This window comes from Dasypus novemcinctus, chromosome 21, assembly GCF_030445035.2.
Source record: "Dasypus novemcinctus isolate mDasNov1 chromosome 21, mDasNov1.1.hap2, whole genome shotgun sequence".
Taxonomy (NCBI): domain Eukaryota; kingdom Metazoa; phylum Chordata; class Mammalia; order Cingulata; family Dasypodidae; genus Dasypus; species Dasypus novemcinctus.
The window spans coordinates 46,868,309-46,894,240 of record NC_080693.1 but is presented as its reverse complement, the minus strand read 5'-3'; the positions used below and the strand labels follow the sequence as shown (position 1 = coordinate 46,894,240).

The window sequence follows — 25,932 nt, the reverse complement described above, 5'->3', positions numbered from 1 at the left end:
TTTTAAATACTAAAATTTAAGCACATTTAAAAATACAGTAATTTTTAATTGGTTTCTCCGAAATCTATAAAAAGTAGGCTGGTTAATTTTTTAATTTATTGAGGTTGTTTTTTTTTTTAAAGATTGTTTCTATTTATTTATTTTATTTGTTTAGGATACATCGGGGTTGAACCCAGGGCTTCGTGTATGGGAAGCAGGCACTTAACCACTAAGCTCTCCCCCATTGTTTCTATTTGCATACCAAATGATACTACAGAATTTAAAGGAAAAATGTTTCCTTTGAACATTTTTCCTTCTAACTCTTAATTTGTAGTCCTATAAAAAAATAAAAGAAAATCTTCTATTATGCTGTGTTTGTTCAGTGGAAGTCATCAACTGGAAATATAAAAAGGCAGGCATTGTGAGTGGATGTAGCTCAAGTCTGAGCACCTGCTTCCCATGTACGAAGTCCTGGGTTCAATCCCTGGTAACCTCCTAAAAAAAAAAGGCATTAAAACTGTACTATATGTGTATATAAGAAATTCCTAGATAGCCCAAGATGCAAGGAAACTGTGCAAAAGACAAAATTAAGAGGTTGGGGTTTATGAAAAGATGGTTTGTTACAATTTTATTATCTTTCAATTAGAGAGCCTTCTGTAGAATTTTGTTAATCAAGATATTTTCCTACAATTGCCAACATAGCAAAATAGTTGAAACTATTTATTTTAAGTTTGTTTTGTTATTTATTTCAGAGCACCAAAAAGCTTTGGAAGATTTCACTCTTGAAAATATTCTTTCCCATATTTATTATTTTCGTTGTCATGATTACACAGAACTCTTGGCACAAATTTATCTCCTTCCAGACTTCCTTTCAGAGCACTCAAAGGTATGGGTCAAACTACTGAAAGGTATGGGTGAAACTACAGTTAACTATGTTTGGAGGTGTTTGTAAATATTCATGTAAATAAATAATAGGCATTTTTGTACACTGCAAGTAGGACTGAAATAAGTAAATTATACAGTAGCATAAAGTGATTCAGAAAATTTCTTCCTTCCCTGCCTCACAACTTAGCTATATTGATAATTATTTTACATATACATACAGATTTAAATATATATATATATATATTTTTAAAGGTTTATTTATTTATTTAGTTCTCTCCCCCTTCCCCCCTCACCCCAGTTGTCTGTTCTCTGTGTCTATTTACTGCGTCGTCTTTGTCCTCTTCTGTTGTTGTCAGTGTCACTGGAATCTGTGTTTCTTTTTGTTGCATCATCTTGTTGTGTCAGGTCTCCATGTGTGCGGTGCCATTTGTGGGCAGGATGCACTTTCATTTGCCCTGGGTGGCTCTCCTTACAGGGTGCTCTCCTTGCGCGTGGGGTTCCCCTACGTGGGGGACACCCCTGCGTGGCAGGGCACTCCTTGCGCGCATCAGCACTGCGCATGGGCCAGCTGCACACGGGTCACGAAGGCCCGGGGTTTGAACTGCGGACCTCCCATATGTTAGACAGACACCCTAACCACTGGGCCAAGTCCACCGCCAGATTTAAATGTATTTAAGTAGTTTATGCATAGAATAAGAAATTCAATCTAAAAAGAGACTCCACCTCAAGTAATGACAGAATAGCTCAAACTGCCAAACAAACTGTATAGAAAGGTATTAAATGTAAAATAAAATCTTCATTTCTGCTACTGCTTTCTACTGTTGCTCCCCAGAGTTGACCACTATTAATAGTTTCACATGCGTTTTTCTAGAAAAATATTTGTATATATTGTAGCATCTCTTCATTTTTAATGTTTCTTAATTGGATTGTGCTGTAATATTGTTCTGTACCTTTCATTTTGGCTTAAAATATTTTGCCTATTTTTCTGTATCAGCGCATCCAGATAGATATTTTTTTCAGTTCCATGTTTCATTTTAAGAAGGTACCTTAGTTTAACCAATTCCTTGTGGGTGAACTTAGATACTATAATTGACAGTGTTTTAGTCATAATCTTTACACATATATCTTGGGGTGCATTTCTGAGTAGAGGATAAATTCTGAGTACTGAAATTGTAATAATAAAGGATCTTTGCATCTTTTATTTTGATAGATATTACGAATTGTCCTCTAAAAGGTTTGTACCAATTTCCATTCATACTAGCAGTTTGAGAACACCTTTTAACTTACATCTTGACAAGATAGACATATTTGGCAGGGTTTTATATAGAAAATGCTATCTCTCATTTTTGGTTTATGTTTTTTTGGTTATGAATGAAATTGGGCATCCTTTCATATTGAGTATTTGACCACTATAGAGTTAAAAACACTTGATCATTTGATATTATTCAAGATGTTATTCTTCTGTTATTCTTCTCTATCACTATACTAGTACCCTTCTCCTCTTTTAATATATTTATCATGTTTGATCTCTGAGGCATCAAATGCTAAAGATAAGTTTTGGATATTGACTAAATATAGCTGATTTATGCAAGCAATTGCTGTTTCTTAGGAAGTAACAGGGAGTCTTTTCTGTTCTGTACCTATTGAAAGCCCTTTCTTTCCTCTCAGTTTTTTTGAGAAAAAGAGTATTGGGAAAGTATTTTCTGTTTCGTTTCTTTACTTTCTTTTTTTAAACTAGTATGCTTTTTACTAGAGTTACTTGAAAAACTTTTTTTTATTTTTAAAAAAACTTTAGATTATATAAATATTACATAAAAAATATAGGGGAGGGAAGCAGGAATGGTGCCGCACACACAGAGAGCTGACACAGCAAGATGACGAAACGAAAAGAAACAGAGATTCCCAGTGCCACTGATAAGGATAGATGCAGTCACAGAAGAACACAAAGAGGAGACAATGGGGGAGGGGTTGGGGGGGTGAAGGGGAGAGAAATAAAATATATATATATAACTTGCTTTTGATAGCAGAACTAGCTAATTTGACCTATAAGAATTTCCACCTGTTTTTGGTCTTTCCATGTTTTTATTCATTTTCTTACTATTCATTGGTATTTCCTCTTTCCACACTTTCAGTGTTAGTGTCCCTAGAGGGTTATCCTTCGCTCATTTCTCATTTTAAGCATTTTCTCAAGGTGATCTCAACTATTATGTGTTGATAATGCCCCATCTTCTTTATCTCTAACCCCGACCTCTCCTTTGAGCAGCAGCCTACGTGATATTTCCGTTTGGATGTTCCATGAGCATCTCAGATTTAGCACTTTACTAAGTAATGTCCATATTGAATTTAACCTCCTCAATATTCCCTTCTTACCCCTGGGAAAATAGGAATGTTCTCATGTTCCCTGCCTTAGGGAATGTTAACACCATTCATCCAGTTGTCCAAGCTAGAAATCTGTAAGTTACCAATTCTTATCTCTTCTTCCTTTTCACTGTTTCCTAACATGCAGTCTGTAGCTAGTCCTGTTGATTGATTCTGATTCCTTCACCTGCATTGAAGATTTCCATTTCTTTGCATCCCTAAATATACTACATTAGTTCAAGCTTGTCTTTAGTGTTGTCCTATTCAAATCCAGTCTTTTAACTAAAACTTTTATTAGTTTTATTGAAATATAATTTTTATACCATAACAATTTGCCCATTTAGGGTATTCAGTTAGGTGGTTTTTAGTATATTCATAGATGTCCAACCATCACCACAGTCAATTTTAGAACATCTTTATCATCTCAAGAAGAAAACCCTTATCCTATAGCTATAATCCCCTTAATGTCCCCTGTCCCCACTGCCTGCTTTCTACTATAAATAATCCACTAATCTTCTTTCTATCTCTATAGATTCACCTATTCTGGATATTTCATATAGAGTCATGTATGTCATTTTTTGGGACTGGCTGTTTTCACTTAGAATAGTATTTTCGAGGTTCTTCCATGTCATAGCATGTATTAGCCCTTCATTCCTTTTTATGGCTGAATGGGTATACCACATTTTTTTAAACCATTCATCAGTTAATGGACATTTGGATTATTTACACTTTTAGCTATTATGCATAAAACTATGAACGTTTGTGTACAAGATTTTGTATAGATATATTTCATTTTTCTTGAATATATACCTAGGGGTGGAAATGCTGGGTCATATGATAATTCCGTGTTTAATAGTTTGAGGAACTGCCAGTCTCTTTTCCCCAGCTGCTACACCATTTTATATTCCCACCAGCAGTGTATGATGATTCTGATTTCTTTATGTCATCAACACTTGTTATCTGACTTTTTTGTTTCTATCTCACCTAGTAGGGTATGAAGTGTGAAGTGGTATCTCATTATGATTTTGATTTGCATTTCCCTGATTAATGATGTCAAGTATCTTTTCGTGTGTTTATTGGCTATTTGTATATATTCCTTTTTTTTTTTTTTTTAAGACACTGCTAGAGCCTGAAGCCAGGACCTTGTACATGAGAAGCAGATGCCCAACCATTGAGCTACATCTGCTCCCCAGTGAGAGTTGTTTTTTTCATTTGTTTGTCTGTTTTGTTTTTAGGAGGTACCAGGGATCAAACTTGGGACCTTGCACATGGGAAGCAGGCACTCAACCACTTGAACTATATCCACTCCCCTGTATATATTCTTTGGAAAAAGGTTAATTCAATTTCCATGCCCATTTTTTAAAAATGGATTATTTGTCCTTTTATTATTGAATTGTAAGGGTTCTTTATACATTCTTTTTTTAAAAAATTTTTGTTTCTTTATTAGAGAAGTTGGTTTACTGAAAAATCTTGCATAAAATACAGGATTTCATATACCACCCCACCTCAAACACCTTGCATTGGTGTGGAACATTTGTTACAATCGATGATGGCACATTTTTGTAATTGTATTATTAATTAAAGTCCATGGTTTAACTTAGGGTTCACTTTGTGGAGTGTAGTTCCATAGATTTTAAAATTTTTATTCTGTTACTATATATGCAGTCTAACATTTCTTTATACATTCTTTTTTTTGGTCTTTATTTTTTTAATATTCCATTAAAAAAATATGAGGTCCCCATATACCCCCCACCCCCCTCACTGCACTCCTCCCCCCATAACAACAATCTCCACCATCATCATGAGACATTCATTGCATTTGGTCTTTATACATTCTTGATAACTCCTTTATCAGAGATATGATTTACAGATTTTTTTCCCCACTCTATGGATTGGCTTTTCATTTTCTTGGTGGTACCCTTTCAAACACAAAAGTTTTTTATTATGATGAAGTTAAATTCATCTATTTTTTTATTTTGTTGCTTATGCTTCTGGTTTCATATGTAAGAATTCTTGGCCAAATCCACAATCATGAAGATTTACCCCTATGTTTTCTTCTTAGAGTTTTATAGTTTTGGCACTTATATTTAGGTCTTTGATCATTTTGAGTTCATTTTTTTTCTCAAAGATTTATTTTATTTATTCCCACCCCCCAGCTGCCTGCGTTCACTGTCTGCTCTTTGTCCATTCTGTACTTCTCCTTCTGTGTTTGCTTGTCTTCTCTTCTCATTTTCTCTTTAGGAGGCAATGGGAACCGATCCTGGGATCTCTGACATGGGAGAGAGGCACTCTATTGCTTGAGCCACCTCGGCTCCCTGGTTTGTTGTATCTCTCATTGTCTCTCCTCTGTGTCTCTTTTTTTGTTGCATCATCTTGTTGTGTCAGCTTGCGGCACTGGCCAGCTCACCTTCACAGGAGGTCACAGGAATCGAACCCAGGAACCCCCATATGGTAGATGGGAGCACAGTTGTTTGAGCCACATCCTCTTCCCTTGAGTAAATTTTTATATGTAGTATGAGATAAGTGCTCTACTTATTCTTTTGCAAGTAGAGATCCAGTTGTTCCAGCATATGTTGAAAAGACTTTTCTTTTCCCATTGGCACCATTGTCAAAAATCAATTGATCCTAGATACCTAGGTTTATTTTTGGACTCGTAATTTGATTCCATTGATCTATATGTCTCTTCTTGTGCTAGTAGCACACTGCCTTGATTACCATTATTTTGTACGTTGGTGTGGTGGTTTTTTTCAAGGAAGTACCAGGGACTAAACCTGGAATCTCATATGGGAAGCAGATACTTAACCACTAAAGTACACATGCTTTCCTACTTTGTAAGTTTTGAAATCAGAAAGTTTGAGTCCTCCTATTCTTCTTTTTAAAGATTGTTTTCAATATCCTGGGTCCCTTGCAATAACATATGAATTTTAGAATCTGCTGTCAATTTGTACAAAGAAGTCACCTGGGATTCTCTTAGGTATTGTGTTGAATCTGTACATCATTTGGGGGAGTATTGCCATCCTAACAATGTTAAGTCTTCCAATCCATGAATGGAATATTTTTCAGATCGTTTTTACTTTCTTTCAATATTGTTTCATAGTTTTCATAGTATAAGTTTTTACTACTTTTGTTAAATTTATTTCTATTTTATTTTTTATACTATTATGAATGACATCATTTTCTTAATTTCATTTTTGGATTGGTCATTGTATGTACAGAAAAAGTTGATTTTTGTATATTAATCTTTGTATCCAGTAACCTTGCTGAACTTGTTTATTCTAATAGTTTTTTAGTGGACTTTTTAGGATTTTCTGTATAAGATTGTGGTGGTTTGGAGCTGTGTACCCCAGAAAAACATGTTCTTTTAGTTTATCCATTCCTGTGGGTGTGAACTCTTTGAAAAAGGACCTCTGATAAGGTTACTTTAGTTAAATAGTGGCCCACTGAATCAGGATGGGTCTTAATCCTATTCTTGAAGGCCTTATAGGAGAAGGTTGAAGAGAGAAAGGGAGCAGCCAGGAGCTGAGAGTCAGTGGAACCTGGAGGAGAAGGGAGAAGCCAGGAGAGGCCAACATGTGCATTGCCATGTGACAGAAAAGCAGGGACCAGTGGTTGCTATCAGCCAGCCCCAGAAGGCCACAGTTTTCTGGGATAAAGCATCACCTTGACACCACTTTGAATTTGGACTTCTCCTAGCCTTAAAACTGTGAACTAATAAATTCCCATTGTTTAAGCCAACCGTTGTATGATATTTGCTTTAGCAATAAGGAAACTAAAACAAAGATCATGACATCTACGATCTGGATGCCGTTTATTTCTTTTTCTTGCCTAATTGGCCTGGCAAGAGCCCCCTGTACAATGTTGTATAGAAGCAGTGAGGGCAGATAACCTTGTTTTGTTCCTGACAAAGTGGGGAAGATTCTGTCTTTCACCATTAAGTGTGATGTTAGCCTGGGTTTTTCCTATGTTCTTTCTTTATCAGGTTGAGGAAATTTATTTCAATATCTAATTTGTTGAGTGTTTATCATGAAGGATGATAGATTTTGTCAGATTTTTTTCCTACATCTATTGAGATGATTATGTGGTTTTGTTTTGTTTTTTCTTTTTTCTAAGGTAATGAGGTCAGGCATTGAATCCGGGACCTCTTATGTGGGAAGCCAGCGCTCAACCACTGAGCCATATCCACTCCCCTGAGTAGGTCTTTTTGTTTGTTTGTTTTTCTTGTGTGGGGTTTTTTTGTGTGTGTGTTTTTGTGGCTTTTTTTAGGAGGCACCAGGGAACAAACTTGGGACTTCGCATGTGGAAAGCAGGTGCACAAGCACTTGAGCCACATCCACTCCCGTATGTGCTTTTTTTTGTTTTTTTATTAATATATTTTTTTTGTTAGAGAAACTGTCGGTTTACAGAAATATCATGCAAAAATATATAAAATATAGAGTTCCCATATACCACCCTATTATTGATACCTTGCATTCATGTGGTATTTGTTATAATTCATGAAAGAACATTTTTAATAATTGTACTATTAACTAATCCATCATTGACAGTAGGGTTCACTGTGTTATACAGTCCTGTTTTTTCTTTTAATTTTTATCCTAGTAATATATATATAACCTAGAATTTCACCTTTTAGCCACATTTACCTATGTAATTCGGTGTTGTTTATTACATTCACAGTGTTGTGCTACCACCCATTCGCTACCAAAACTTTACAATCAACCCAAAAAGAAATTCTGTATAATTTAAGCATTAGTTCCCCATTCTCTACCCCCAGTGTATTCTCTGTTAACCTATATTCTAGATTTTCAAACTCTATTTGCTTATTCTAGTTATTTCATATCAGTGAAATCATAAAGTATTTGTCATTTTGTATCTGGCTTCACTGAACATGTCTTCAGGGTTCAGCTCTGTTGAACCTGTGAATCAGAACTTCATTCCTTGTTAATGCTGAATAGTATTCCACTGTATGTATTTATCACATTCTGTTGATCAGACCTCAGTTAATGGGCACTTGGGTTGTTTCTGTCTTTTGGCAATTGTGAATAATGCTGCTGTGAACATCAGTGTGCAAGTATCTGTTCAAGTTCTTGCTTTTAATTCTTTTAACTGTATACCTAGTTGTAGACTTCCTGGTGTCATATGGTAATTCTGTAGTAGCTTTCTGAGGAAATGCCAAACTCTTCCACAGCAGTTTTACTTTATACCCTCACCAACAATGAATAAGTATTTGTATTTTCCCACATCCTCTCCAACACTTGTAATTTTCTGTTTTTTTAATAGCCATTATAATGCGTGTGAAATGGTATCTCATTGTGGTTTTAATTTGCATTTCCCTAATAGCTAACAACATTGATCATCTTTTCATGTGCTTTTTAGCCATTTGTATATCTTCTTTGGAAAAATGTATTTGATTTCTTTTACTCTTTTTTTTTTTTTTAAGATTTTATTTATTTCTCCCACCCCCTCATTGTTTGCATTTGCTGTGTCCGTTTGTTGTGTGCTGGTCTTCTCTTTCTAGGAGGCACCAGGACCTGAACCCAGGGACCTTTCATGTGGGAGGGAGGCACTATTTGCCTAAGCCACTGCCGCTCCCTGCTTTGTTGAATCTCTCATTGTGTTTTCTCGCTGTCTCTTGGTTGTGTCATCTCACTGTGTCATCTTGTTGCTTCAACTAGCTGCACCAATCCATCATATCAGCTCGCTATCTTGTACATCTTCTCCAGGAGGTATTGGGAACTGAACCTGGACCTCCAATGTGGTAGACACATTTTTTTAATATGTATATTTTTATTAGAGAAGTTGTGAGCTTATAAAACAGTCATGCAAATGTATAGAATTCCCATACAGTGCCCCTCCACCAACACCTTACATTGTTGTGGAACATTTGCTACAGATTATGATATTGCCCATTTTTTAAATTGGGTTGTTTATCTTTTTATTGTTGGGTTATAGGATTTCTTTATATATTGTATATTAACCCTTACTGGATTTGTGGTTTCCAAGTGGACAGTGGGCTCCCTTGTCATATTCTGGATCTTAGAGGGAAAACTTTGTCTTTCACCATTGAGTTAGATGTTGGCTATGGGTTTTTCATGTATGCCTTTATCATGTTGAGGACATTTCCTACTATTCATATTTTCCTAAGTGTTTTTTATCAAGAAAGGATGACTTTTTGTCAAATGCCTTTTCTACGTTAATTTAGTTGAAATAATCATGTGGTTTTTCCCCTTTGTTTTGTTACTGTGGTGTATTACATTAATTGATTTTCTTTTCTTGAACCCCCTTGGATATCTGGCATAAATCTGTCTTGATCATAGTATGTAATTCTTATAATGTGCTGTTGAATTTGATTCGGTAGTATCTTGTTGTGTTTTTTTACATCAGTAGTCAAAAGAAAAATTGGTCTGTAATTGTCTTTTCCTGGAATATCTTTATCTGGCCTTGTTATAAGGGTGATGCTGGCCTCATAGAATGAGTTAGTGTTCCCTCCTCTTCAGTTTTTTGGAGGCATTTGAGCAGAACTGGTATTTATTCTTCTTGGCATGTTTGGTACAATTCACCTGTGAAACTTTCTGGTCTTGTACTTTTTTCTTTGTTGGAAGGTTTCTGATGACTGATTCAATCTTTTTACTTGTAGTTGGTCTCTTAAAGTCTTCTATTTCTTCTAAAGTCAGTGTTGGTTTTTCCTGTGTTTCTAGGAATTTGTCCATTTCATCTAAATTTTCTAATACATTGGCATACAGTTGTTCATAGTATCCTGTTATAATCCATTTTATTTTTGTGCAGTCAGTAGTAATGTCCCCCTTTGATTTCTGATTTTATTTATTTATATATTGTTTCTTTTTTCCTTTTGTCAGTTTAGCTAAAGGTTTGTTCATTTTATTGATCCTTTCAAAGAATGAACTTTTTTTTGTTAATGCTCTCATGTTTTATTTTTTAATTCTCAATTTCATTTGTTTTATTTTAAAAACTTTATCCCCCCCCCCCCCCCCCCATTGCTTGCAGTCACTGTCTACTCTCTGTGTCCATTTGCTGTGTGCTCTCTGTGTCTGCTTGTCTTCTGTTTAGGAGGCACGGGAACTGAACCCAGGACCTTCCATTTGGAAGAGAGGTGCCCAATCACCTGAGCCACCTCAGATCCCTGGTTTGCTGTATCTCTCATTGTCTTTCCTCTGTGTGTCTTTTGTTGTGTCATCTTGTTGCATCAGCTCGTCATGCTTGCTGCCGTGCCAGTTCGCCTTCTCCAGGAGGCACCAGAAACTGAACCTGGGACCTCCCATATGGTAGGCAGAAGCCCAATTGCTTGAGCTACATCTGCTTCCCTCAGTTTCATTTATTTCTCTAATCTGTTTTACTTCTTTCATTCTGCTTGCTTTGGGTTTAATTTGCTGATCTTTTTCTAGTTCCTCCAGGTGTACAGTTGGGTCTTTTGATTTTAGCTCTTGTTTTTAATGTAACCATTTAGACCTGTAAATTTCCCTCTCATCACTGCCTTTGCTGCATCCCATAAGCTTTGTTATTTCATATTCTTGTTTTTATTCATCTCAAGATATTTGCTAATCTCTTTTGTACTTTCTTCTTTGATCCACTGATAGTTTAGACTATTTTACTTAACTTCTATATATTTCTTGATTTTTAAGTTCTCTGCCTGTTATTGATTCCCAGCTTCATCCCACTGTGGTCAGAAAAGATGCTTTGTATAATACTAATCTTTTTTTTTGTTAAAGATTTATTTTATTTATTCCACTCCCCTTTCCCCCCGTTGTCTACTCTCTCTGTCCATTTGCTGTGTGTTTTTCTGTGTCTGCTTGCATTATCCGATGGCACTAAGAAACTGCGTCTCTTTTTATTGTGTCTTCTTGCTGCATCAGCTCTCCATGTGTGCGGCACCACTCCTGGGCAGGCTGCGCTTTTTTCATGCGGGGTGGCTCTCCTTATGAGGCGCACTCCTTGGGTGTGGGGCACCCCTACGCAGGGGCACTCCTGCGTGCCACGGCACTCCTTGCACACGGCAGCACTGCGCATGGGCCAGCTTACCACACGGGTAAGGAGGCCCTGGATCGAACCCTGGGCCCTCCATATGGTAGGCGGACGCTTTATCAGTTGAGCCATGTCCACTTCCCAGTATAATACTAATCTTTTAAAATTTATTGAGAATTGTTTTGTGACTCAACATGTAGTCTCTCCTGGAGAATGATCCATGAGCACTTGAGAAGAATGTGTAACCTGCTGAGTTTAGATGCAACTTTTTGTATATGTCTGTTAGGTCTAGTTCATTTATCATATTTTTCAGATTCTCTGTTTCCTTGTTGATCTTCTGTTTAGATGTTCTATCTGTTGATTAGAGAGTGGTGTATTGAAGTCTCCAAATATTATTGTAGAGGTGTCTTTCTCCCTTTAGTTTTGCCAGTGTTTGCTTCATGTATTTTGGGACACCATGGTTAGGTGTATAAATATTTATGGTTGCTCTTTCTTCTTAATCACTTGTGTTCCTCCCTGGGTCTCTGAGGACTTGGATCCCTTTTACTAGATATGTGTGGTGTCTAACTTGCTGCTGTGTGTGGCGCTGTTTTGTGCATCCACACCAGAAGGGACCCAGGCTGTGCTGTCTCTGTGTGAGACTGAGTGAGGGGCAGGGTTCCAGATTGACAGGCCCAGGATGTAAAATTCTTTCCTGATTTTGGTGCTTTCTTTTCTTTTTCTTTGATTCAGCATTTTGGAATCCTTCAGGCTCTTTCATACTTCAGAGTTCCAAGCAGGTGGGATTTGCCCTTTTATTAGTTGAATCTGAAAGAAGACTTTTCTAGGGGTTGTCCTATGTTGCCATATTGATGATGTCACCCTGTGGTTTTTTGTTTGTTTGTTTTAAGATTTATTTATTTCTCTTCCTCCCCTCCCCCCCCATTGTCTGCTCTCTGTGTCCATTCCCTGTGTCTTCTTCTTTGTCTGCTTGCATTCTTGTTAGCAGAACCAGAAATCTGTGTCTCTTTTTTGTTTTGTCATCTTGCTGCATCGGCTTTCCATGTGTGTGGCACCACTCCTGGGTAGGCTGTGCTTTTTTTGCATGGGGCGGCTCTCCTTGAGAGGTGCACTTCTTGCACATGGAGCTCCCCTATGCAGGGGATACCCCTGTGTGGCACAGCACTCATTGCATATCAGCACTGTGCGTGGACCAGCTCACCACACAGGTCTGGAAGCCCTGGCTTTGAACCCTGGACCTCCCATATGGTAGACAGACCCTCTATCAATTGAGCCAAATCCACTTCCCCTGAGTTTCATTTTTTATTCTATTGATATGATGTCTTACATTAATTGAGTTTTGAATGTTATCCCTGGAATAAACCCTACTTGCTCATGGTATATAATTCTTTTTATATGTTGCTGGATTGAACAACATAGTATATAGTTAATTGATACAACTGCTTTTTCATTGGGGATTTTGTATCTATAGTTGTAAGAAATACTAGTCTGTAGTTTTCTTGTGACATCTTTGTCTGGTTTTGAAAACAGGATAATATTGGCCTCATAGAATGAGTTTGCAAGTGTTCCCTCTTCTATCTTTTGGAAAAGTTTGAAGAATTGTTAATTCTTCTTTAAATATCTGGTAGAATTCAGTGGTAAAACTCTATGGACCTGGACTTTTCTTTGTGGGTAGTTTTTTGGTGAGTGACTCAATTTCTTCACTTGTTATAGGTCTATCCAGATTGTCTATTTCTTTTTGTGTCAGTTTTGGTAGTTTTTGTTTCTAGGATTTTGCCCATTTCATCTAAGTTATATAATTAGTTGACATACGGTTCTTCATAGTACTCCTTTAAAACTCTTTTTACTTCCATAATGTTGGTGTACTGTCCCCTTCTTATTTATTTTTGATTCTAATAAATTGAGTCTTCTCTCTTCTCTTCTTGGTCAAAGTAGTTAAAAGTTTGTCAGTTTTGTTGATCTTTTTAAAAGAACCAGCGTTTGGTTTTATTGATTTTCTCTTAATTTTTTTTGGTTTCTATTTCATTAATTTCTGGTTTAATCTTTTTCATATTTTTCTTTCTCTGCTGCTTAGGCTTAGTTTGCTTTTCATTTTTGCATGTCTTATTGTGGAAGTTTAGATTATTGACTTGAGATCTTTCCTCTTAATGTAGGCGTATATAACTATATATTTCCCTCAAAGCACGGCTTTAGGTGCATCCCATAAGTTTTGGTATATTGCATATTGATTTTCAGTTTTCTCAAAGTATCCTGTCACTTCTTTTATTTTTTTTTTAATAAGTCAGTTTTATTGCTACATATTAATAAAGCATACAGAAACTTCTGGGAAGATGACGGACTAGAAAGACATGGAACTCTCTTCTCCTCCAGAAAAATAGCTAGAGGACAGGCTGAAACAGTCTGGAAAAAGATCTTCTAGGGTTTAGATCACCAGGTGAAGGCTGGACACCTCCCAGAAGAGAGAGGGACAAAGGAGGGGCATCACGATTGCAGAATTATGAGTTGAAAACAGTGGCTGCTGCTGCTAGCACCCTACGCCATACTAAGGACACTTTAGAATACTTAGGCCTTCGGGCCAGTGACTCCAGACAGAGGGGACTTTGGGGATCCACCACCCCAGAAAAAACAGAGATAAAAACACAGCCTAAGACTTACTTAGATTCTGAGTCACAAATTCGGTCTGCTACATCCCATCAGTCCTTCCAGGCCAGGTGAGACTGTGCCATTGTTTGCCCTGGGAGCCAGCACAGCACTGGAGAAATCCTACTCTCTCAATCTCCCTCTCTTCTAGATGGAACTGATTGTTGAGGACACACTTCCCCAAGATAAGGGGGGGGGGAGGGGCACAGCCTAAGGCTGTCTCAGCTTCTGACCCACAAATTTGGTCTGCTGTGTCCTACAAGCCCTTCCAGGCCTGGAGGGGCTGCACCATTATTTGCCTTGGGAACCTACAAGGGGCTAGAGATAGGATCCTCCCCATCTCCTTCTCTACTAACTGGGACTGATTTTGAGGATTCAGAGAGGAGTGAAAATATTTCCTACCTTGGAAAAGAAAGGTGGCTGTCAAAGAAGGCTAAAGAACAGTCTCTGAGAAAGTTTGAATTACAAGGCTCTTAGCCTTCAGGCAGGAAACTCTATCACTTTGATCCAGTGTGTGTTGCAACAAACATTCCAACCAGGCATTGAACTGAGAGCACCATCTGCTGCCAGACCAAGGAAGTGCACATGAGAAAATGAAAAATAAGTAAGAGAGATTTTTTCTAGCCTTTATATCCTCCTTCCCCAAGGCCTAAGGAAGCAGATCTGCACCTGATTACTGGACTCAGAGAGCTCAGTTTTGAGCAACTAGCAGAAACAAGGAAAGGAATATACTAAAGCCCCAGAAGAGAAACAGGATTTAAGGCACTTAATCAATAAGATGCACAGAAATTTCCAAAATCAAACTAATGAACTGAAGGACAATATGGGGAGAGCATATAGACGCATACAATAGCAGACTTGAAATGATAGAAAAAAGAATAAGTGATACTGAAGAGACAGCACAGCTGAAATTGAAGAGAGAAAAGAATGGAAAATATTGATCAGGGGCTCACAGAGTTGAATGACAAAATAGAATGCAGCTACATAGGTGTCATGAGAGTTCCAGAAAAAGAGATAGGAAAAGGGGCAGTTAGAGTATTTCAGGAAATAATAGCAGAAAGTTCCCAACTATCTTGAAAGAAATTAACTTACATGTCCAAGAAACGCACCATACCCCAACTAGAATAAATCTGAATGGACCTACTCTGAGAGACATACTACTTAGAAAGTCAAATGTCACAGATAAAGAAAAAAATTGTGAGAGCAGCAAACCATCACATCCAAGAAACTCCGAGTAAGACTTAGTGCAAATTTCTCATCAGGAACTGTGGAGGTGAGAAGACAGTGGTATGATACAGTTAGGACACTGAAAGAAAAAAACTGCCAACTGAAAATTCTTTATCTGGCAAAACTGTCCTTCAGATATGAAGATGAGTATAAAATAGTCATAAGCAAACAGAAACTAAGAGAGTTGGTAAAAAGAGAATCCTCCTTTGTAGGAAATATTAAAAGATGCATTAGAACCTGAAAGAAAAAGACAGGAGAAACAGTATAGAAGAAAGAATAGCAGAAAGGATAACCAAAAGGGTAAAAAAGACAGATAAATATATGAGATGACATGTGAAAACCCAAGAATAAAATTGTGGAAGTAAATAGTGCATTTACAGTAATATCATTGAATACAAATGGATTAAACTGTCCAAAAGATATAGGTTGACAGAATGGATAAAAAACATGAGCCATCCAGATGCTATTTACAGTAGACTCACATTAGACCCAGGCATACTAACAGTCTGAAAGTGAAGGTTGGAAAAAGATTCTCCACACAACTAGTAAAAAAAAAAAAAAAAGCAGAGGGAGGGTAGTAGATTTGGCTCAACTGATAGAGCGTCTGCCTACCACATGGGAGGCCCAGGGTTCAAACCCAGGGCCTCCTGACCCATGTGATGAGCTGGCCTACATGCAGTGCTGATATGCACAAAGAGTGCCATGCCACACGGGTATCCCCCATGTAGGGGGGCCCCATGTGCAAAGAGTGTACCCCTGCAAGAAGAGCCTGCCCAAGAGTGGTGCCATACAAACGGGGAGCTGACGCAGCAAGATGACACAACAAAAAGGGACACAGATTCCTGGTGCTGCTGACAAGAATGCAAAGCAGACACAAGAAGAACATGCAGTGAATGGACACAGAGAGCAGACAACGGGGGGTGGGTTGGGGGTTAGGAAGGGGAGAGAAATAAATTAAAAATAAAAATCTTTAAAAAAACAAAAAAAACCCTGTGCATCAAAGGACATTATGAAGAAAGTGAAAGACAACTTATAGAATGGGAGAAAATAGTTGGATATTTGATAAGGCTTTAATATCCAGGATATGTAAATAACTCCTACAATATAACAGCAAAAGAACAACCAACCCAATTTAAAAATGGGCAAAGGATTTGCTTGGACATTTCCCCAAAGAAGATACACAAATGGCCAATAAGCTCATGAAAAGATACTCAACATCATTAATTATAAGGGAAATGCAAATCAAAACCACAATGAAATAACCACTTCACATCCATGAGGATGACTATTATTTATGAAATGGAAAATAACAAGTGTTGGCAATGAAGCAGAAAAACTGAAACCTTCCTATACTGTTAGTGGGAATATAAAACAGCACAGCTGTTGTGGAAGTTTGGCAGTTCTTCAAAAAGCTAAACATAATTACTACATGATCCAGTAATTCCACCTCTATGTACCTACTGAAAAGAATTCAAAACAGGAACTCAGATACTTGTATACCAGTGTTCATAGCATTATTCACTATAGCCAGAAGATGGAAGCAACCCAAGTGTCCATCAACAGACGAATAGATAAACAAAAATATACATACAGAAGAATATTTTTCAGCCACAAAAAGGAATAAAGTGCTAATAACATGCCATGATGACATGGATGAACCTTGAAAACATTATACTGAGTGTAATAAACCAGGTTCATTCATGTTGTCATATGCTTATGACTTCATTTCTTCTTACAGTAGTGTAATATTCCATCATGAGAATACACCACAGTTTATCTGTTCATCAGTTGATAGACAGCTGGGTTGTTTCCAGCTTCTGGCAATGGTGAATAACGCTGCTATGAGCGTCGGTGAACAGATGTCTGTTCATGTCATTGGCTGTCAGTTCTTTCGGATATATACCCAGTAGAGGTATTACAGGGACTCATGGCAAGTCTATATCCAACTTCTTAAGGAACTGCCAAACATTCCTCCACGTGGCTGTACCCTTCTGCATTCTCACCAACAGTGAATTAGTGATTCTGTCACATCCTTTCCAATAGCTGTAGTTCTATTTTTAATAGTGGCCATTGTGATAAGTGTGAAATGATACCTCATTGTAATTTCGATTTGCATTTCCCTAATCATTAGTGACATTGAACATTTTTTCATGTGTTTTCTGTTTTTTTTTGTCTTTTCTATTTCTTCTTTGGATAAATGCCAATTCAAGTCTTTTGCCCATTCTTTAATTGGGTTGTTTGTTTTTTTATTGTTGAGTTATAACATCTCTTTATATGTCCTGCATATATGTCTTGGATTTCTTTGGTTAAATTAATTCCTAGATAATTTGAGTCTTTTTGTTGCTATTGAAAATGGAATTTCCCCTGATTTCCTCTTCAGGTTGTTCAGTACTAGTGTACAAAAACATTACTGATTTTTATGTGTTAATCTTGTATCCTGCTACTTTGCTGAACTCATTAACTCAAGAAGCTTTGTCATAGACATTTCAGAATTTTAAAAATAAATGATCATGTCATCAGCAAACAGTGGGCGTTTCCCTTCATTTTTTTTCTTGTCAAATTGCCCTAGCTAGAATTTTTAGTATGATGTTGAATAACAGTGGTGACAGTGGGCATCCTTGTCTTGTTTCCGATCTTGAAAGGGAAAGCTTTTATCAGATTGAGGAATTTTTCTTCTATTTCTATCTTTTGAAGTGTTTTTATCAAAAATAAGGATACTGGATTTTGTCGAATGCCTTTTCTATGTCGATTGAGATGATCACGTGTCTTTTGACCTTCAATTTGTTCGTATGGTGTATTACGTTAATTGAACCAGTCTTGCATACCAGGAATAAATCCCACTTGATTGTGATGTATAAGTCTTTTGATATGCTGTTGGATTAGATTTTCAAATATTTTGTTGAGAATTTTTCATCTATGTTCATTAGAGAGATTAGTTTTTAATTTTCTTTTCTTGTAGTATCATTGTCTGGCTTTGGTATTAGGGTGATGTTGGCTTCAAAAAATGTGTTGGGTAATTTTCCCTTGTCTTCAATTTTTGAAAGAGTTTAAACAAGATTGGTGTTAATTCTTTTTGAAATACTTGGTAGAATTCATTTGTGAAAACATCTGGTCCTGGACTTTTTTGGGAGATTTTTATAATGGATTCAATTTCTTTAAATGTGATTGGTTTGTTAAGTTTTTATGTTTCTTGTAGCATCAGTTGTAGGTAGTTTGTGCATATTTAGGAATTTGCACATTTCATCTAGGTTGTCTAGTTTGTTGGCACACAGTGTCTCAAAATATCCTCTTATGATCCTTTTTATTTTTCTGGGATCAGTCTTAACTTCCAACCTTTCATTTCTGATTGTAATTATTTGTATCATCTCTCTTTTTTTCTTTGTTAGTCTAACTAGGGGTTTGTCATTTTTTTAATCTACTCAAAGAAACAGCTTTTGGTTTTGTTTTTTTGTTTTTTAAGATTTATTTATTTATTTCTCTTCCCCCTCCCCCCCACCCTGGTTGTCTGGTCTCTGTGTCTATTTCCTGCGTCTTGTTGCTTTGTCCGCTTCTGTTGTTGTCAGAGGCACGGGAATCTGTACTTCTTTTTGTTGGGTCATCTTGTGTCAGCTCTCCATGTGTGCGGCACCGTTCCTAGGCAGGCTGCACTTTCTTTCTTGCTGGGTGGCTCTCCTTATGGGGTGCACTCCTTGCGCGTGGAGCTCCCCTACGCGGTGGACACCCCTGCATGGCAGGGCACTCCTTGTGCGCATCAGCTCTGCGCGTGGGCCAGCTCCACACGGGTCAAGGAGGCCCAGGGTTTGAACCACGGACCTCCCATGTGGTAGACGGACGCCCTAACCACTGGGCCAAGTCTGCCGCCCCCTTTTGGTTTTGTTGATTCTTTTTTTACTCCATTTGTTTCTGCTCTCATCTTTATTATTTCTTTCCTTCTGCATGCTTTAGGATTGCTTTGCCGTTCTTTTTCTAGTTTCTCTAGTTCAGTTAAATCTTTGATTTTAGTTCATTCCTCTTTAATATAGGCTTTAGAACTATAAATTTCCCTCTGAAGACTGCCTTTGCTGTATCCCATAAGTTTTGATAAATTGTGTTCTCGTTTTTGTCCAATATATGTACTGATTTCACTTGCAATTTCTTCTTTGACCCAGATTATTTAGGAGTGTGTTGTTTAGCATCCACACATTTGCAAGTTTACCTTTTTCTTGTCTGTTATTGTTTTCCAGTTTCTTTCCATTATGATCTGAAACTTTGTATAATTTCAGTCTTTTTATATTTATTGAGAACTGCCTTGTGCCCTAATATGTGGTCTACCCTGGAGAAAGATCCATGGGCTCTTGAGAATGTATAACCTGCTGAGATTAGATAAAACTTTCTGTATATGTCAGTTAGGTCTAACTTGTTTATCGTATTTAACTTCTCTTTTTTTTTTTTTTTAGTAAAAAGACTATTTTCTGCTTTTAAGTTTATTTCTGAGTTGCAAAGACTATTTCCGCTTCCCCGTTTTAAGAATTTCCTGTATTCCACCATTCAGTCTTGGCAGCCACAGCCAGACAGAAAGCACGAGAACCTTCTTTTTCTTGTATCTGTAAGTGAAACCTTAGCAGCAGGCATTAACTGCTCCAGGTCTGTCAGAGAGGCATTTCTGTTTCCTTGTTGATCTTCTGTCTGGTTAGTTGTTCTGTCTAACAATGTGAGTAGTGTGTTGAAGTCTCCAACAATTACTGTAGATATGTCTGTTTCTCCCTTCAATTTTGCCAGAGTTTGCCTCGTGTATTTTGGGGCACCCTGATTAGGTGCATAGGTATTTATGACTGTTATATCTTCCTGGGTAAACTGTTCCTTTTATTAATACATAATGGCCCTCTGTATCGCTTATAATTTTTTTGCACTTAAGTCAGTTTTGTCTGATATTAGTATAGCTCCCCCTGCTCTTTTTTTTTAATTTATTTTTTATTTATTTCTCTCCCCTTCTCTTCCCCCCACCCCATTGTCTGCTCTCTGTGTCCATTTGCTGTGTTTTCTTCTATGTCCACTCGCATTCTTGTCAGTGGCACTGGGAATCTGTCTCTTTTTGTTGCATGATTTTGCTGCATCAGCTCTCTGTGTGTGCAGCACCACTCCTGGGCGGGCTGTGCTTTTTTCGTGCGGGGCAGCTCTCCTTGTGGGGAGGAGCACTCCTTGCACATGGAGGTTCCCTAAGTGGGGACACTCCTGCGTGGCACGGCACTCCTTGTGCACATCAGCACTACGCTTGGACCAACTCATCACGAGTCAGAAGGCCCTGGGTTTGAAACTTAGACCTCTCATGTGGTAGGCAGATGCCCTATCCATTGGGCCAAATCCATTGCCTGTTGATGAATTTTGACTTAATTTTGATATATGGTATGAGGTAGAGCGTCATCTTTTTTTTTTTTTTTTGGCCTGCAGACAGCCTGCTTTCCCAGAACCGTTTGTTGAACAGACTATTCTTTCCCCATTTTATGTACTTGGCCTCCTTGTAAAAATCAGTTGGCCATAAATCATAAATGTGTGAGTTTATTTCTGGGTCTTCATTTCTGTTTCACAAATTTGTCTGTCTTTATGCCTGTACCATACTGTTTTGATTACCTTTGTAATAAGTTTTGAAATCAGGAACTGTAAGACCTCCAACTTTATTCTTTTTCAAGATTGTTTTGGCTATTTGGGGCATTTTGTGATTCCACACGAATTTGAGGATCAACTCAAACAATTTTTATCAGTGTAATACCTCTGTAAATACTGATACTGAGTTTATTGGTAAGTTATAAGAAAATTGTAATTGTTCTTTTTTTCTTTTGGCTGAATTTTCTCAAGTATGATAAATTACCAAAGAAGAGTAAAATTTAATTTTGATGATTAGTGCAGAAAACATTGAATGAATAGAATTATAAGTTCCCAAAACAATGCCTTTGGAGAGTAAGAAATATATTCCTGGATTTTAAGATTTTTCTGTAATTGTTTATGCTTTTTGTATACCATTCTTATTGCTTTATTTTTAATAGCAAACCTAATATCATTATCTCTTGTGTATTTAGGTTCGATTAGTGATAGTGGATGGTATTGCTTTTCCTTTTCGTCATGACCTAGATGACCTATCACTTCGTACTCGGTTACTAAATGGCCTAGCTCAGCAAATGATAAGTCTTGCAAATAACCACAGATTAGCTGTAAGTATTACCAGTCAGGAGAATTTTATAGTCAAATCAAGAATTTACAAAATGTCTCTGTATAAATTTAGCTAAGTAGAATTTGCCTAATAGCAAATAATACAGACATTCATTCTAGTTAAAAAATAAATGAAATTTGGTTTGAGTTCTTTAAAAAATTAATTCCAATCAATGTCGTATGTCAGTTTTCCTATATAATTAATTTCCAGCATAATTAATATATCATTTTTAAAGAATGGACTTCACTTGATAAAGAAATGCCACCCTTCATAATTGCAGGGTTTTCTTTGTCTAAATATACTAGATGTTTTTCAGGTGAGCTTTCTTCCAACATTCCCATTTTTTCTTTTCCTCTAAGTTTTTTATTATTACATAGTATGTAATACAGACTCCAATAGAAAAATTGCATCTTGTAAGGAACTTAAATATTTGAGCTTTTCAAGATTTGAAATATGAGAGGGATGACAACAAGCTCAGAAATGAAGAGGTAAAAAGGAGTGAAGTAAACTTTTTTTTTTAACCTCCTGTTTGCCATTATTTCCCATTCTGCAACCCGTTTCACCACTGACAAACACACTGCTTAACTTGATTTCCTTGGCTTTATTCTGTTAGGAGAATGAATAGCTGTAATACATCATAAGTAAATAAAGAACTCCTTCCATTAAATCATTTAAAATACATATTTTCTTTGAGTTTTTTTGAATTTATGCTACTTACAGAAAAGCATAGTGCTCTTATCTTTTAATTATTTTTTTCCATGAATTGTAATTTACCAGCCTGTTAATAATGATGAAGAGCCCCCAGTAGGGGGCACTGAAGACAAATGGGTTGCATAGGTCCATAGGGATTTTGTTTTTGTTTTTGTTTTAACAGAAATAGCTTTGTTTTCTCTGATTAAAACAGTAGTCCAAGTAAAAATAAAAGTCCAAGCAATAACATGCAATACTATGTAATGGTTAAGAAATGCTGTAAATATACATGCACCAACATGGAACAAGATACATCCAAATGTGATTAAGTGAAAAATAAAATAACTATTTTATTTAGTACAATCTCACTTTTGAGAAAAATTAAATTGTATTTGTGCATTTTTATTTATATACACAAAGAAAAAGATCTGAAAGGACCAAAAATGTTAACAGTGGCTACCTCTGAAGATAAGATTTTGTGGGTCTAGGTGCATACTTGTCCTTCTTACTTTATAAATTCTTTGATTTTATCCCCACAGTTAGCATGTTTAAAAGTATGTATGACTTTTGATAATAAATATATTTAAGTCTTTAAGTTATGCATGCTTCTTGTAAAATATAAATAATTTTAAAATCTAGAAAGTAAAGAGCTTCATTGACCTATAACCAAAGATGATGATTATTGATCTTAGTGTATTTTTGCATTCATTCTATGCATATACAAATATACTTTTTAAAAAAAGATCATATTGTTCATACTGTTATGCAAAGCATTTTTTGGTTTTCATTTAATGTGAATATTTTCCCATGAACAGTACCACTTATCTTTTTTAACAGCTATGTAACATTCCATTGTATGAATCTAGCATCGTTTTTTTAACCAATTTCCCCATTTAAAACATTGAAATCAACAACTTTATATAGACATCTTGTCCATTTTCCAGTTACTTCTTTGGAATAACTTTTTAAAATTTAAGTATTAAGCCAAACAGATCTCTTTGTTTTTACACATTTTGTTATTGATTTTCAAATTACCCTCAGAAGGCTGTGTGTTCTCTGCAGGAATGAATAGGAATTTTATTTTCCTACATCAGTCTTTTAATATTTCTCAAACTGTTAAGCAGAAAGTCCTTTAAAAATCAATTTGATTAGTAACAGAAATCTTTTTTAAACAGTTTTATTGGCATGTAATTCACATACCATAAAACTCACCCTTGAAAGTGTACAACTCAGTGGTTTTTATTGTATTTACAGAGTTGTTCAAGTATTACCACTCTAATTTTAGAGCATTTTTGTCATCTCAGAAAGAAATCCTGTACCCATTAGCACTCATTCCCCTACTTTCCCCTCCTCACAGCCCCTGGCAACCACTAATCTATTTTTTTTTTCAGTATGGATTTGCCCATTCTGGACATTTCATATAAATGAAGTAGTACAATATGTGTCCTTTTGTATCTGACTCCTTTCACTTAACACAGTGTTTTCAAGGTTCATCCATGTGTTAGTGTGTATCAGCACTTCCTAACTTTTTATGGCTGAATAATTTTCCATTTTATGTATATACCACATTTTATTTATCTATTCATCAGTTGAGCATTTGGGTCTCAGAAATATTTTTAAAGCACTGGAGTTCATAATTTTGAAGTGATTAAATTTTAAATCTTTTTATTCTTTAGGAATTTGGAGTAATCACACATTAATTTACATTTGTTTCATGGTAAACTGAACATTTTTGTAGAAGTAATACAAATTACTTTATAAATATTTGCCAGTAATGCAAAATATAATTTTGGGATGTTAAACAGCTGGTAAGCCAATAGTTCTATTTACATTTTCTTCAAGATATTTAATGAGTAAACTAAATACTCCCTGTAAACTAGTGCTGTCAAATAAAACTTTCTATAGTAATGGAAATTAGTGATCCAGTACTGTAGCTGCAAGGTTATTGAATGCTAGTGCTACTGAGGAACTGAACTTTCTAGTTTTAATTAATTAAACTTTAAAAAGCCACACATGACTGGTGACCATGGAATTGGACAGTGCAGTTCTACACAAAAAGTGTGGGCTGTAAATAAATATCTCAGTTGCTAGAGCTCCATACTACACTTGGTAGTATGTACAGTAAAGGGTACTATTCAATATATTGGAGATCCAGTTAGTCATATATTTCAGTTAATTACCAGTTTAAATTCCTGTTTAGCTTGTTCTAAGATGCCTGATATGAGGCAACACATGGAGAAGGCTCTCTGGCACCTAAGGGAAGAGGAATTAGAAGAAAGTCATGTCATCCATTTGGTGCCTAGTGGAGATTCAGGCGGATCTAAAATTTCTCTTTTCTGGCCAAACAAAAATTTGGAGGTGTTATCACTGCAGTGAGAAGAGCCAAACAACCTTTTCTCTAATTTTTTTTTCTTTTTAAATAGAGCTGAAGACCTTGTCCAAGTAGGCACCTTTTCTCATTACTTTTCACAGAAGTTCTTTTATCAGTTTCAGTAGTGTCTGTTTTCGTTTCTAGAGAAAAGATCTCTTTTGGAGAAATATCTAAAGTATTTCTAGAGTATTTGGACAGGAAGGTACCAGATAGTCTGAATTTTACTATATTAATTCAGCCTTAAACATCTGTTTTCCCTACTTAAAATTATAGTCTTTCAAAACATGGATTCTATTCTGTAGACCACTCTTTAATCCAGGATAATAAGCAGGATTTTTAGCCTTGAAGATCATCTGTGAGTAGAACTCTGCCTGTGATTACCAGCCACATCAGCATAGCCCTAATTTGGGATTGTTTAACCTGATTACTGGTTCTTCCCTCCCCCTAGTTCTTCTACTTATCCTGTATTTTCCCTTCGATTTTAGCTCTCTTTTCATAATTCTTTGTCTTGATTTCTTACTTTTTTTCTGTAAAATTATAAGTACTAATACTTAGTCTCTTCCCTAAAAATATAAACATTTAGGTATTGATTAAGGATTTCATATTGGCTTTGAATGAAGGCATTCTAGAAAGGCATTCTAGTTGTAAAGAACTCAGACTTAATCTTTTAAGCGTCTGGTTTCTCATCTGTAAAACTGGGATAATAACAGTACCTCATTCATAAGTAGTTTTTTTCCATAAGTAGTTTAGAAGGTTAGATAAGATGAAGATTAATCACAGCATAGTTTCTAGGATACATTAAATACTCAGTAAATGTTCATTACCACTACTGATGTCCCTGCTATTGGTTTTTTTGTTTGTTTCTATTGGCTTGTATAAAACTTGAATCTTAAAAGCAAAGGTTTTTGGGGTTTTTGTTTTGTTTTGTTTTTTAGGAGGTACCGGGGATTGAACCCGGGACTTCGTACATGGGAAGCAGGTACTCAACCACTGAGCTACACCTCCTCCCTGCAAAGTTTTTCTGATACTCCTAGTTATGACATTTTTACACATCGTCTCTTTAGACCTTTATGTATTATTTGGTATATTATTTTTCCATTTTCACAATAAGAACTTTTTCGTTCTTACCTATTAAAAATGTTTTCTGATTAATAAAATGTTTTCAGATAACTACTTATTTCCAAGGGTAAATTGTTTTTTAAATTTTATCAGAAAAATTTTCATCATTTAAAATTATTTTTCTTTGACATTATATTCATAGTACTAAAATCACAATATTATTTTTACTTGATAATTTTAGGGAGAGATTCACATAATTTTCTCACCTTTTGTCTTTGTAGGTAATTTTAACCAATCAGATGACAACTAAGTTTGATAAAAATCAGACCTCACTGGTTCCTGCTTTAGGTGGGTAATTAATTATGTAAATATATTTAGTTACACCCCCTCCCTTTTTTTTAACCTGTTTCACTTGGTACTTGTTGAATACTGTCATCTCAGAGGTAGGAGGGACTGTATCTGTCTTATTCACTGATAAATCTCAGCACCGAGCACACTGCCCTTAGATACTGATTGGTCCTCTCAGTCATTTAACAAACCATTTATTGAATATCTACGTTTT

General features: G+C 36.2%; 2 protein-coding genes and 1 non-coding gene across 9 annotated transcripts in view; 1 reads left to right on the top strand and 2 right to left on the bottom strand.

Annotated features, from left to right (window-relative positions):
- Positions 1-25,932, bottom strand: part of TEX14 (testis expressed 14, intercellular bridge forming factor) — a 199,887-nt gene that overhangs the window by 136,494 nt on the left and 37,461 nt on the right. The window lies entirely within an intron of this gene.
- Positions 1-25,932, top strand: part of RAD51C (RAD51 paralog C) — a 48,701-nt gene that overhangs the window by 4,537 nt on the left and 18,232 nt on the right. For 5 of the 7 annotated variants that reach the window (XR_002798526.3, XM_004468205.4, XM_058283902.2 and 2 more), the window contains exons 4-6: positions 732-865; positions 21,120-21,251; positions 25,652-25,718. Coding sequence is in view for 6 of the 7 variants with exons in the window: in XM_004468205.4 (XP_004468262.1) it covers positions 732-865; positions 21,120-21,251; positions 25,652-25,718 (333 nt within the window). In the remaining variant the exon portion in view is untranslated. The remainder of the gene's footprint in view (positions 1-731; positions 866-21,119; positions 21,252-25,651; positions 25,719-25,932) is intronic. The other 2 variants (XM_012528902.4, XM_058283903.2) reach the window with 1 other exon arrangement.
- Positions 25,245-25,316, bottom strand: TRNAG-CCC (transfer RNA glycine (anticodon CCC)). Its single transcript has one exon. It is a non-coding gene; the product is annotated as a tRNA-Gly (tRNA).